Here is a 14,813-nt window from a genome sequence, read left to right on the forward strand (position 1 = left end):
TTATCTGTTTTACCCAGCCCCCAACTCACCTCCCCTCTGGGCAGCCACCTGTTTGTTTTCTGTATTTAAGAGTCTGGGATTTTTTGGTCTGTTTTTTTCTTTGTTCATTTGTTTTGTTTCTTGAATTCCACATATAGTGAAATCATATAGTATTTGTCTTTCTCTGACTTATTTCACTTAGCATTATACCTATCCATCCATGTCATTGCAAATGACAAGATCTCATTCTTTTTCATGGCTGAGTAATACTCTATTGTGTATCTATCACATCTTCTTTTTCTATTCATCTGTTGATGGACATTTTGCTTCCTTTGCCCATTTTTAAATTTGGTTATTTGCCAGTAAGTTAATAAGAGTTATTTATATATTCTGGATACACACTCCTTATCATGTACATCATTTACAAATGTTTTCCCACTTTATGGGTTGTCTTTTCACTATCTTGATAGTGTTCTTTGAAGCACAAATTTTTTGTAACTTGATGGAAATAAAGAAAATAAATTTTTATGAAATTTAAAAATTAACTTTTTTCTTTTGTCATTTGTGCTTTTGATAATATATCTAAGAAGGCTTTGACTAACCAAAGGTCAGGAAGATTTACTCTTACATTTTCTTTTAAGAGTTTTATAGTTTTAGGGGCATCTGGGTGTCAGTTGGTTAAGGGTCCAACTCTTGATCTTGGCTCAGGTAATGATCTCACAGTTCATGAGATTCGGCCACATTTTGGGCTCTGTGCTGACAGCGTGGAGCCTGCTTGGGATTATCTCTCTCCCTCTCTCTCTTCCCCTCTCTAACTTGTGCTTGCACTCTCTCTTACAAAATAAATAAATTTTAAAAAATAAGAAAAATATTTTTATACTTTTAGCTCTTGCATTTAATCTATGATCCGTTTTGTTTTAATTTTTATGTATGGTATGAGGAAGAGGTCCAAGTTCATTCATTTGCATACGGATATCCAGTTGTCTCAGCACTATTTGCTGAAAAAAAACTATTCTTTAGTAAATGTTCTTGACTCCCTTATAAAAAACAAATTCATCATATTTTCATGAGTTTATTTTTGGACTCTCATGTCTATTCTGTTGATTTATGTCTGTCTTGATGCTGGCACCGCACTGGTTCGATTACTGTAGATTTGTAGTAAGTTTAGAAAATGGGAGATGTGAATTCTACATTGTTCTTTTTCAAAATTGTTTTGACTTTTGAGGTACCTTGCAATTTCATATAAATTCCATATCAATTTTAGAGTCAGCTTGTCCATTTCTGCAAAAAAAAGGTAGTTGAACTTTGATAAAGATTGCTTTGAGTCTGAAAAAAGTCAGAAGCATTATTATTTTTGCAATATTATATCTTCTGATCCGTGAACATAGGTTATTTTCCATTTGTTTAGATCTTATTTAAATTCTTTCAATAATGATTTAGTTTTCATAGTAAAAGTTTTATATATCTTTAGTTAAGTTTCCCTAGTATTTTATTTTTCTTCACACTGTTGTAAATGGTTTTTACTTAATTTCGTGCTAGTGTATAGAAATACAATTGATTCTTTTGTATACTGATTTTATATCTTGTAATCTTGTGAACTTATTTATTAGCTTTAATGGAATTTTATATGTACAAGACTATGTTATATGTGAATAGAAATAGCTTTACTTCTTCCTTTTTAATATGGATGGCTCATTTTCTTATCTAATTACCCTGGTTAGAACCTCTAGAATGGTGTTTGAAAGAAGTAACAGAGTAGACATCCTTGTCTTGTTCTTGATCTTGTAGGGAAAGGATTCAATCTTTCACCAGTAAGTATAATGTTAGCCTGAGAAAGTTCCCTGTTCTTACTACTCATGTTGGTAACAATGTCCCCTCTTTCATTCATGATTTTAATAATTTGTGTCTTTCTTTCTTTCTTTCTTTCTTTCTTTCTTTCTTTCTTTCTTCTTTTTATTTTTTAATAATTTGAGTCTTTCAATTAAAAAACCCATTAACTTGAGTCTCCCTCTTTCTTTGTGCCTTGTCAATTTTGTCAATCTTTTCTAAGAACCAACTTTTGGTTTCTTTGCTTTTCTCTATTTCTCTATTTTTCTATTCTCCATTTAATTAATTACACATATTTATTATTTTCTTCCTTGCACTTGCTTCAGGTAGTTTCCCTCTTTTCTTTAAAAAATTTTTTTTTAATATTTATTCACCTTTGAGAGACAGAGAGAGCACAAGCAGGGGCGGGTTAGAGAGAGAGGGAGACACAGGATCCAAAGCAGTCTCTGGGCTCTGAGCTGTCAGCACAGAGCCCAACTTGGGGCTTGAACCCACGAACCATGAGATCATGACCTGAGCCAAAATCAGCCACTTAACCGGATGAGCCACCCAGGCGCCCCTTTCCTCTTTTTTCTAATATCTAAAGGTAAAAGATTAGTTTATTGACCTGACATCTTTTTTAAACCTAGGCATTTACTAATATAAATTTCCTCTAAGCAATGTTTTAAATGCATCCCATATGTTTTGGTATTTTGTGGGTTTAGTTTCATTTTTTTCAAAGAATTTCTAATAATACCTTGTGATTTCTCCTTTGACCCAAAGGTTAATTAGGAATAAATTGCTTATTTTCTGCATGCTTATGAATATTCTAGGTTTCTTCCTGCTAGTGATTTTTTTTAAATTTTTTTAATGTTTATTTATTTTTGAAAGAAAGAGAGAGTGCATGTGGGAGAGAGGCAGAGACAGAGGGAGACACAGAATCTGAAGCAGGCTCCAGGCTCTGAGCTGTCAGCACAGAGCCCAATGTGGGGCTTGAACCCATGAACTGTGAGATCATGTCCTGAATCAAAGTCAGACGCTTAACCAAGTAAGCCATCCAGGCTTCCCATCTTCCTGTTAGTGATTTCTAATTTCATTCCATTATCATAGGAAAACATACTTTGTATGATTTTAATCCTTCTTAAGTTTATTAAGATTTATTTTATGGCCCAACATATGATCTATCCTGCATAATGTCCTATACAATTTTGGGAAGAATGTATATTATACTGCTTTTGGGTAGAGTGTTGAATAGATGTCTTTTAGGTCTAGTTAGTTTATACTGTTGTTCAAGTCCTCTATTTCCTTATTGATCTTCTGCCTTGTTGTTCTGCTCATTATTGAAATTTGGGTATTAAAGTCACCAACTATTGTTGTTGAACTATTTCTCAATTCAATTCAGTCATTTTTTGTTTCATGTGTTTTGGGGCTCTCTTGTTAGGTGCATTCATGTTTATACTTGTTATGTCTTCTTGGTGATTTGACTCTGTTATCATTATAAAATGTCCTTCTTTATGTCCAGTAATAATTTTATATCTATTTTTTCTGTTATGAGTATATCCACTCCAACTTTCTTATGGTTGCTATCTTCATGCTGCTATCACAAAATACCACATATTTGGTACTTTATATACAATAGAAATGTATTTCTCACAATTCTGGAGGCTGAAATTCTAATATCAGGCTGCCAGCATGGTCAGTTCTGGTGGGAGCCCTCTTTTGGCTTGCAGGCTGCTGATTTCTTAGATCTTCACATGCCAGAAAGAGGGCTAGGTAACTCTTTGGCCTTTTCTCATAAGCGCACTAATCCTACTCCGAGGACAGTGCCATCGTGATCTCATTACCTCCCAAAGTCTTCTCCTTCAAATACCATAACATTGGGATTAAGATTTCAACATATGAATTTGGCAGTATTGGAGAAGTATTGGGGATAAACAGATATTTTGTCTATTGCTGATGCTCTTTGCCTGATTGTATTTCTATTTTATTTTTAGGCTTTTTGTATATTTTAATCTAATGTATTCTCCTATAGCCATCATTTGATCCTGCTTTTAAATATGGTCTGACAATCTCTGAATTTTGATTGGCTTGTTTAATACAGTCACATTCAGTGTTATTATTGATATAATTAGATTTTTCTCTGCCTTTTTTGTTTTTGATATTTTTCATGCTTTTTTTTGTTCTTCTGTACCTCCTTTATAGCCTTCTTTTTTAGGAAGTGAATATCTTCTAGTTAAATATTATAATTCCTTTAATGATTTTATTCACTATATTTTTGAGTTATTTTCTTACTGGTTGCTGTAGTGCTTACCATGGGCATCATAGCCTGTCAGAATCTACTTAAGATTTACATTAACTTAATTTCAGTAAGATATAGAAATATTACTCCTCTGAAACTCTATTCCCTTTTTCTCCTTTTTATGCTATTATTGTTATACATATTATGTCTATATAAGTTACAAACTCAAAAATACATTGTTATAATTAGAATGTCCCAAGTAAACTCAAGTTTCTTAGAGAGAGCTTCAGAGGTCTCTGGTTTTATGGTTCCCCCACCCCAGCCCCACCACCACCCAGGTAAAACCTCCATGATAGTGTTCCAGAGTGGGGTGCAGGAACAGTGACCTGCTTCTCTCGAAGTGACACTCTGCTTTATGAGCAGGGGCACAGGGAAGGACAGTAGCATCTGGTCTTCTCAACTTGCTTCTGCTAGTATCCACCCTGTGCTCTGTGAGTGAACTGTGGTTAGGGCAGTTGAGTACAGTACTCTCAGTTGGCCATACCTGGGGTAGAATTTTTGTCTTGTGAGTTGAGGCTATGTGGAACACAAAAGCCTTAGAATTCTCAGCTATTTCAAGTTGGAATAGAGCTTTTACAACTTCAAACTGGTCAAGGGGGAGAATGAGAAATGCTGATGGCCTGTTCTAGTGAGACACTGTAGTACTCAACTCAGAGCTGGAGGGAGGGAGAAGGAGCTCCACGTTCATGTCTGCTTCCACCTTGTGTGGAGCTTTTGTCAAGCTGAATAGAGAAAGGGGAGAGGAAGGGGGTGGGTCATGGCTAAAATGCCATAGATTCTTATTCTTCATAACTAAGATGTAGTAAATTTTGTTGAATGGTGTTTCTTCATTTGCTGTAGGTTCTTAGGGTAATATCCAGAGACATAAATTTTGTTTTTCCTAAATGTCACCAGCTCTTTTCGTTTGCTAGTGAGACGATCCACAGAGCTCTTCAAGCTGTCATTCACAAAGCCAAGGCATGGCATTGACTTTTTGAAGAGTCCATGGTAGTTGTCCTTCATATGTACCACATTCCAAATTTGTCTGATTATTTCCTTGTATCATGTCATTTTACAATTAATTATACTTGATGTAATTACTGATACATTTATTTTTCCTGTTTTTTCTAAGATAGCACTTTCTCTCTTTTGCTTTTTTTTGGATTTATTAAATATTGTCCCCTCCACTCCTTTAGAATTAACACCTCACTTACCTTCTTTTAAGGTTTACCCTAGGAATTAGAATACCTAAATTGTATGCTTACCTTATCAAAGTCTAAAGTAGTCAATACCTATGCCTGTTTTCTACACAATTACAATAACCTTAGAATATTTTAACTTCAGTCATCCTCTCCTGATTTATAATGTGTTATCACTGTGTTTTTCTTTTAGGTCTGTATTTTTGAACCCTGTGGCTCTCTTTATAATTGTGTTTTATAGTTACTACTTATTTGCATTTACCCATGAATATAACACTTTTTTTCTCCATTACTTTTGGTATTTTAGACCTCCCATTTCAATTGCATTTCCTGTCATGTGAAGGGAGAAGATATTAAAAGGTTTTGAATTTCATTTTGTGTAGTCCTGCTAAGTACCTACTTTCTCAGTTTTTATTTGTCTAAAAATGTCTGTATTTTCACCTTCTTCTTGAAAGATATCTTTACTGGGTAAAAAATATAAGTTGACAGTTTTCTCTCAGCATATAAAGATGACATTCTAGTCTTCTGGCTTCCATTGTACTTCTGAGAATTAATCTATAAATAATTGTCACTCCTTTGAAGGCAGTCTCCCTTGTCTTTCTTGATATTTTTAAAGCCTTGTCTTTGGTTTTATGTTCTGAAGTTACACTAATTTGTATCTAGTGTACAAATTTTTGATTTTTCTTCCATTGGATCTTTTGGACTTATTGAATTACAGATATTTTTAATTATTTCTTGAAAACCCTGCCATTATCTCTAATTCTTGTCCCTGCTCCATTCCTTCTTTCACTTCTTCTTCTGTAAACCTGATTACCTATATGCTCTCCTTCCTCACTTTGCTTCCATGCTTAACTATCATTTCACACTTTCCCTGTTTTATCTCTATAAATACATTATATCTATACATTATAGATACTTTAGATAATTATAGATATATCTATAATGTATAGAAATACATTATATATATAATACATTATAGATAATTTCTTAACTTTGTCATGTTTTAAACTGTCTCTCAGCTATATGCAGTCTGCTGTGAAGCCCATCCACTGAGTTTTAAATTACATGGTTTTTAAATTCTAAAATTTATATTTTATTTCAATTTAGCTATGTTACCTTTCTTTTTTTACAATTTCTTGGTTCATTTATTATTTTCAAGTTTTAAAATATCTATAATAATTATAAAAATAGTTATATATTTTGTGTTTAATAATTCTAATACCCGAAATTTTGCTGAGCAGCTTCTGCTGTCAGATGTTTCTCTAGGTTTTTGCTTATGGTATTTTGTTTCCTTGTGTGCTTAGTGATTTTTGAATAGGATATCTTATTTTCCTTTCAAGAAAATTTTTTTGGGGGGGGCACCTTCAACTCAGGTCATGATCTCACAGCTCTGGGTTCGAGCCCCATATTGGGCTCTATGCTGACAGCTCAAAGTCTGGAGCCTGCTTCAGATTCTGTGTCTCCCTCTCTCTCTCTCTCTGCCCCTCCCCTTCTCACACTCTGTCTCTTGCTCTCTCTCTCTCTCTCTCTCTCTCTGTCTCTCTCTCACACAAATAAATAAACATTAAAAATATAAAAAAAATTTTTGAATTCTTTGAAGTTTACTATGAAGATATATTCTTCTACATAAGATTTGTATGTATTTCTGCCCAGCCTCTGGGAGATCAAAGCAATAGGAGTCTACTCTAAGCAAATTTGTAATTCGAGATTACTGGGTCACCCAGCCAAATGCTAATTTGGATTGCAGATATTTATGAGGGCCAGTTTGTGGTTATACTTTCTCAAAGATGTTTTCCCCCTGTACTTCTCTGCTGAGTGCTAAGGTATCTTTCTTAAAATTCCCTGGGGATGAAATCCATCGGGTACTTATATAATACCTTTACACTGAAGAAGTTGTGAAACAAGAATCTCAAATTCTCCAGTTTTGCTAAATGCCCTCAGGGCAAAAGTAGTTTCATTGGTCAGTTTACTGTTGTTTTTTTCTGTCTAGATTTTGGCCTGATACCTCCTTTTGTGCTTCTTTTTGATGCTTTAAGACCTATTTACATTTTAAAAGCATTTTTAGTTTCTTTCTTAAGCAGGCATATCAGTCAGGATACTTAACTAGCCACATTATTGGACTATTTCTTATTTTTCTATGCCATTATTTTGTAGTGTATATAGCTTGAATCACTGAATCAGAATTACCTGGAGATGTTTATTAAAAGTTTGGATTCTGGTAGCCAATTTCAAGCTTATTGAAATAGCATTTGTAAGATGGGATCCTAATACCTGAATTTTTGTGAGTTTCTTTAAGAGACCTTAATACATACAGAAGTTTGCTTTCATTTACACTTTTAATTCTCATATCTGTTTCTTTTTCTTTTTTTTTTTTTTTAACCGTGGGGGCCTGAGATCTCAATTCATTGTTTTCTATACTTGTCCTAGCACCCTCTGTTGAACAATCCATTATTTTCACATTTATTGGACAAAAGCCAATTTTTATCATATTATGTGTGTGTGTTTCTGGTCTTTTTGTTACAGTTCATTGAGTTGCCTGTTCTTTGAACAACACCATACTGTTTTAATTATTGTAGCTTCATGATGTGTTTTACTATGTGATAATAAGAAATCTTCCATACTTTTTATTATTTTCTCCCTAAAAGTTTTAAAACATTACTATAGTTGCATCATTTTCTTGCTTTAACAGTGTTCAGTGACTTTGCAGAATTAGTTTTTCCAGTTTTTGAAAAGATTTTCTTTCTTTGGCCTTATTTCCTACTATACTTTTTCATATGGATTTAAGAAGTCCTTAGACTGAGGTACTTAATACTTAATCTGGCTCTTTGCCCACAAAAATTTTGTGTTTTGATTTTAGTACTTAGCATGGACATTTTCCCTCTAGATATCTTTCTGTCCATTCTTCAAAATTGAAGTTGATTTATTTACCTTCTCTACAGAGCTGTTAGTGAACACTCCACACTCAAGGGAGTCCTCTTTGTTAACTTTGATAGCAATTATTGACTATACCATTCATTTTTACTTGGTAAATCCTACTGAATCACATACTGTAAGATCTGGAAGCTTCCTAAAGAGGTTATATCATCCATCTGTCATTTTACCAAAGAGAAAATTGAGGTCTAGGATATGGGAATGACTTGTTTATAGATTCCTTTTTTTAAATATTCTTTTTTTAGAGTTTCCTAATGATTCAATTGCTGAAGTAAACTCAGAATGTATTTCTTGTATTTTAGAGCTCATTCTGTTACCATTGTCTCCTATGTCATTATTTCATTGTATTTAAATTTTATTTTTATTTATTTAGGCATAGGGTTTTTTGGTTTTTTTTTTAACTAGATTGGAAGTTTCTTAAAGACAGCACTCGTGTCTACACATTTTATGGTACAACTCATAGCCCTAAAACTGTGCTTTGTGCTTATTGGGCACCTAATTAGTATTAATGGCTGTTTGTAAAAAAATATGTTGCTGCATTAACCGAATGTCAAATTGGGGCTATTTCCATGTGGGCTTCACTGTTATAACTGTATGAAAAGTGGCATCTAGTGGTCGGTGTGTGTATTACAATTGGCTTTAAAAACAACAAAAAAAGCCAGAGTACCAGTGTCATTGTAACGTAGGTGGAATAAATAGAATATAAATTAAATTTTAAAACTGAATTCAAACAAATATCAAATGTTTTAAGTAGCGACCTCTCTAAAGTATAGCTACATTTGAAGTAATAAGTACAAAAAGGTGAAATTACTAATTTTTAAGAAAAATTATATATAAAATTACCTTTGAATTGACATGCACACTTATTCAAAGTTATATTGTTTGTTTACAAATTATATTAGAAGTTGGAGGATATTGTTCGATACTTAGAAGTCAAAAATATTATAAGTAAAATTCATGTAGTATCTTCTCCGTATTAACAAACCCTTTTTGTCTATTGTTTTGCATTATTCTCAGGAGCTTAATTTATGTTTTAAAAAGAAGGATTTCTTAATGAAAGATGAAAATGGAAAGTTATACTATCTTTTAGTTGTAACACCAGAAGACTATGCACCAATATTTACATTTAAAGTGTAGACAGGAGCTCCTGGGTGGCTCAGTCGGTTAAGGATCTGACTTCAGCTCTGGTCATGATCTCTTGGTCCATGGGTTCGAGCCCCGCATCGGGCTGCGTGCTGACAGCTCAGAACCTGGAGCCTGCTTCGGATTCTGTGTCTCCCTCTCTCTATGCTCCTACCCCACTCATTCTCTGTCTCTCTCCATCTCTAAAAAATGAAGAAACGTTAAAAAAATTTAAAAAATAAAGTATAGACATACATTTCAAAGTCAAATGTTAATTATTTTTAAATGTATAGCCATTTTGTACACTATCCTTTATCCTCCATTAATGCTTGTAACTGATTATTGATAATATGCACAATCTAATTCAGTGAATATGACCATTGACAGTTCTCGTCTTGTGAATTGGTATCTTCTAAAATTTGTAAGTTTATATTTTGGAATCTGCAATTCATGTTTGCACAAAAAAGTTATACATCTTAAATTAGCCTCTGTTCCTGACATACTGTAATGTAATTTTTCTGTATGGAATTATCCTTTCCATTAGAGAGCAGTGATGTACGGTCTTTGCATCTCTACCTACACCTAATGTGACATAGTGGCTGGCATATAACAGGTGATCAATAAGTATTTGTTGAATTAGTTTTATATGTTGGAAAGAGCTGTGTCTTATTCGTGTTTATTGCTTAACAAGTTTTCTGGCCTCTAATAATGCTCAATTCATGTTTGATGAGTAAGTCTGTATAAGTCCATTTCACTTGTAACGTAGTTGATGTATGATACTGAAACCTAATATCAACTATGTATGATGAATAATAGCTGCATAACAGCCTTTCGATTAGAAATGTCAGGAGCATCTGTTTCAGGAACAACAACTTGCAGTGTGAGTGAGAGATTACCCCCGACATCAAACCATTGTTGTTTGCTCTTAATCAGGAAAAGGAGTTCCAGCATCTGGCTAGCTTCTAGTTGCAGCTGAGTAGATTAGGAGTTATGACTAGAAGGATGAGGTCAGTAATTTGATAAGGATTGGGGAAAGTATTCTGGTAGTGGTTGGAGTAAAGGAACACAGGGAATGTTGGAAAGGACACTTAGGTACTTTTTAAGTCACAGTTTTCCAAGGCTGAGCATTGATACACATTATTTGGTATTTACATCACATAAAAGTTTCTCTTATTTAATGAAAAGTATACCTTGGGATGAGCACTGGGTGTTGTATGGAAACCAATTTGACAATAAATTTCATATATTGAAAAAATAAATAAATAAAAATAAAAAATATCCCCAAATCAAAAAAATAAATAAATAAATAAATAAAAGAAGAAAAGTATACCACCTTATTGTCCATAAATGGTGAGCTATCTACATAGGTTAAACTAACTACTATTTGTTTTTCTAAGGAGTTCAGCTTTATGTCAGAGTATAGGGTAGATCTGGATGGCAGAAGTCATCTATTATCTTCTTCTCTTATGGGTTCTTATTTTATTTTTTAAGATTTTTATTTTTTTTAACTAATCTCTGCACCCAATGTGGAGCTCAAACTCACAACCTCGAGATCAAGGCTCCACTGACTGCTCCACTGACTGAGCTAGCCAAGTGCCTCTCTTATGGGTCCTTATTTTGGAGGAGGATATTTTTCTGGCTTCAAGACCTCAATTCTTAATATGAGTAAAAGAATTTATTAGTAGTGGCTTTTTAGAGGATCTAGGCTGTGGGAACAACATTTGTGGTAAAACTTGTTGGAGTCATTATAGACTGAACTACTAGCAAGAGAGAATGGGAGCAAAGAAAAAAAAGTTGGTAGAAGATAGCATTACATATTTTATGCTCCATGATTGCTCACGAGTGCAGGGAGTCAAGCAACTTCGGCCGTCAGACATCTTTAGCTAGTCACCAAGGTCATTGCTAATATAGATTGAAAGGTCATTTCTTGAATGTGACGTTAGGAGGAAGAAAAGTTCCTAAGAGCTTGGACAAATGGCAAATAATATTACAGGGAAATTGTTTGAATTGCTTTTTAATTTTTAGTATCTTTTTAAAAGGATATTTTTCACTTTAAAATTATGAAAGTTACATCTGCTCATTATGAAAAGATCAAATGGAAATGTGTACCATAAAAGGTGAAAGCTTCCCCAGAGGCAACCATTGTTTGCAATTTGGTATATATCTGTTCAGATATTTTTCTGGTATTAGTTTTACAAATTTGGATTGTTGAGTTTAGTTGAGGGGTAAGTCAGAGACTGATTTTCAGGTTCATATTTAATAATCTTTTTCCCTCTTTTTCTTCCTTATAGGCTTGCTATGGGTGTTCTCCAGGATCAAAATGTGACTGTAGTGGTGTAAAAGGAGAAAAGGTGAGATTTGAGATGAGCCTTTGAAACTTAGTAAAACCAGTAAAATAGTGTTTTAATATTTTTTTTAAAATCAGGGCTTCTACCTCAGCATCTAAGTAAATAAAATGAATTCTACCATACTGCTTATTTTAGATAATTATAAGGGATAATTATAAGGATTAGACTATATCTCAGGAGTTAGCAAACATTTTCTGTAAGAGACCATATAGTAAATATTTTAGGTTTTGTGGGCCACATAATATCCCTATCACACAATTTTTAACATTTTTTAAAAAAAGTCCTTTAAGAGTATAAAAAAATGTCTTAGCTCTTGGACTGTACAAAACAGACTTCTTACTGCATTTGGTCTGAGAGCTGTAGTCTGCCAACCTATCTATGATCAATCTTGTTAAAACCACTAACTTAATAGGCAAAAGAAGAGAAAAACACTAAGAAAGAAACTAACATTTATCAGGCTACTCATCTGTGTTGAGTATCATACTAGCCAATTTCATGTATTTTTATCTAGTCCACGTAAGTTAACGATTAGTGAACCTCTATTTTTATCTCACTTTTCCAATAGCAGCACCCCTATTGTATACATACGATAATTACAAAGTAAGTATTGATGGGGCACCTGGGTGTCTCAGTCGATTAAGCATCTGACTTCGGCTCAGGTCATGATCTCAAGGTTCATGAGTTCGAGCCACATGTCGGGTTCTGTGCTGACAGCTCAGAGCCTGGAGCCTGCTTCAGATTCTGTGTCTCCCTCTCTCTCTGCTTCTCCCCTGCTCATGCTCTCTCTTTGTCTCTCAAAAATAAATAAACGTTAAAAAAATTTTTTTAAAAACAAAACAAAAAAAACTAAGTATTGGTGAGGATTAAGTAGCATAAACCTAGCCACTCTGAATCAATGACTGACAGTGAAATTAGAAGATTAAAACATGATAGCGTATTGTGCTAGGAGAAATGGGTTTATACTCTAGTCTTCACTGTCTAGGGCTTAATAAATATTTTTGAATGAATCAGTGAATATTACTAATTATATATGAAAAATTTTAGGATATTATCTCAAGAGCATATTCCATTTAGGGATATAGGATGTCTACTAGCACATTAAAGATGTTTAAAAGTCTTGATATAAAGAAACGTATTTGTTTTGCAATGCTATATTTCCAAGGTCCATTTGACCCACTTCTTTCTAACAGAACACTTATTAATAATAATTGAATTGTGTTATCTAGAACACCTATTTTTAAAATTTTTTTAAATGTTTATTTATTATTTTTTGAGAGCCAGAGAGCGTGACCAGGGGAGGGGCAGAGAGAGAGGGAGACACAGCATCCGAAGCAGGCTCCAGGCTCTGAGCTGTCAGCACAGAGCTCGATGTGGGGCTCAAACTCACAGACTGTGACATTATGACCTGAGCTGAAGTCAGACGCTTAACCGACTAAGCCTCCCAGGCACTCCTAGAACACCTATTTAAGTGACATTAGTTTGAGGGAAGTAGTTTTATTTATTTTTTTATTTTTTAAAAGTGTTTATTTATTTTTGAGAGAGACAGAGTGCGAGCAGTGGAAGGACAGAGAGAGGGAGACACAGAATCCGAAGCAGGCTCCAGGCTCCTAGCTATCAGCACAGAGCCCGATGCAGGGCTCAAACTCATGAGCTGTGAGATCATGACCTGAGCCAAAGTTAGACGCTCAACTGACTGAGCCACCCAGGCACCCCGGGAGTAGTTTTATAGTAAGGGTGCTTTCTGTAGTGATAAAAAGACCAAAAGAGATTCATTTCTGATATTGGCACAGTGATTTTTTATCAGACTAACTCTTCTTAAAATAAGAAGTAAATACTCTGGACAAAAATAACACCTACTTAATGGTCATATAGTGACCAAAAGTAGGAAAAAGTTAGAGAGGATTCTACTCTTGAAAGAAAGGGAGTACACTGAGCAAGTTTGCACTTAGGTGGCTTTTCTCCTGAGAGCACCCTTCAGTCTGCTTGGCAAAGGATGGCTAGAATCCAGACTAAAAGCCACAGTCTTCTTGGCTTGAGAAGTTGAGGAAAGAGTTGAGGATTCCAGAATGACTGGAAAGTGATAGGAGATATGCTGCAATAGAGGGAGCCACAGAGAACGGAGCCCAAAAATTTCCTTATAAACTCCACCCAAATTCTTGATTGAGTCCTGAACTTTATATGTATAGGGGAGGATTCACACAATCCACCAAAAGGAATAGCTGGAAGGCCGCGATAACTGAACATAGATTTAACTGCTGTCCACTGAAGGGAAAACATAATTTTTAAGTTTTAGTTCACCTGAGTTTACTGTTTTCTAAAGCAAAAGTTCAATACTCTTCCAAGGAAGAAAAAAGAACCTAGGATGTCTACAATATACAATGTCTAATGTGCTATTAAAACTTATAGGCATGAGAAGTAACAGGTAATAGTGATCCATAGTCAAGAAGAAGACTCATGAATGAAAACTAACTCTGAAATGACACATATTAAAATTTGTAGATAAAGATTTAAAGCAGATAGGATAAATATATTTGTTGTTTTAAAGGGAAATGTGCTCCTAGGAATGAATAAATAGAGCATCACAACAGAGCACTGGAAACTAAAAATAATGAAGAAAATCTAGATTTGAAAAGCAAAATATCAGAGAGAACAATTTACCAGATTGGCTTATAACAGCAGAATGATGACAGTGGAATAGAGGGTCAGTGAACTTAGAGATGAATCAGAGGAAAAATGCAACCTGAAGAACAAAGGGAAAGAATAGGGCCTCAGTGACCTCTGGGACAATAAAAATGGTTTAATGTAAATGTAAATGTGGTCCCCTAACAATGGGAGTGATCAAACAGGGGAGAAAAAGGAATAAAAATTAATAGGACAGTGGTAATGGCAAGAATTTTTCACATTTGGTGAGAAATATAATTTTTTTAATATGAAATTTATTGTCAAATTGGTTTCCATACAACACCCAGTGCTCATCCCAACAGGTGCCCTCCTCAATGCCCATCACCCACCCTACCCTCCCTCCCACCCCCCATCAACCCTCAGTTTATTCTCAGTTTTTAAGAGTCTCTTATGGTTTGGCTTTCTCCCTAACTTTTTTTTTCCCTTCCCCTCCCCCATGGTCTTCTGTTAAGTTTCTCAGGATCCACT

General features: G+C 34.4%; 1 protein-coding gene across 1 annotated transcript in view; it reads left to right on the forward strand.

The window, feature by feature from the left end:
• The window catches only part of COL4A5 (collagen type IV alpha 5 chain), a 237,673-nt gene that overhangs the window by 81,024 nt on the left and 141,836 nt on the right, over nt 1-14,813 (forward strand). The window contains exon 2 of the mRNA XM_049644165.1: nt 11,607-11,666. Within this exon, the coding sequence (XP_049500122.1) occupies nt 11,607-11,666 (60 nt within the window). The remainder of the gene's footprint in view (nt 1-11,606; nt 11,667-14,813) is intronic.

Source organism: Panthera uncia, chromosome X, assembly GCF_023721935.1.
Source record: "Panthera uncia isolate 11264 chromosome X, Puncia_PCG_1.0, whole genome shotgun sequence".
NCBI lineage: Eukaryota > Metazoa > Chordata > Mammalia > Carnivora > Felidae > Panthera > Panthera uncia.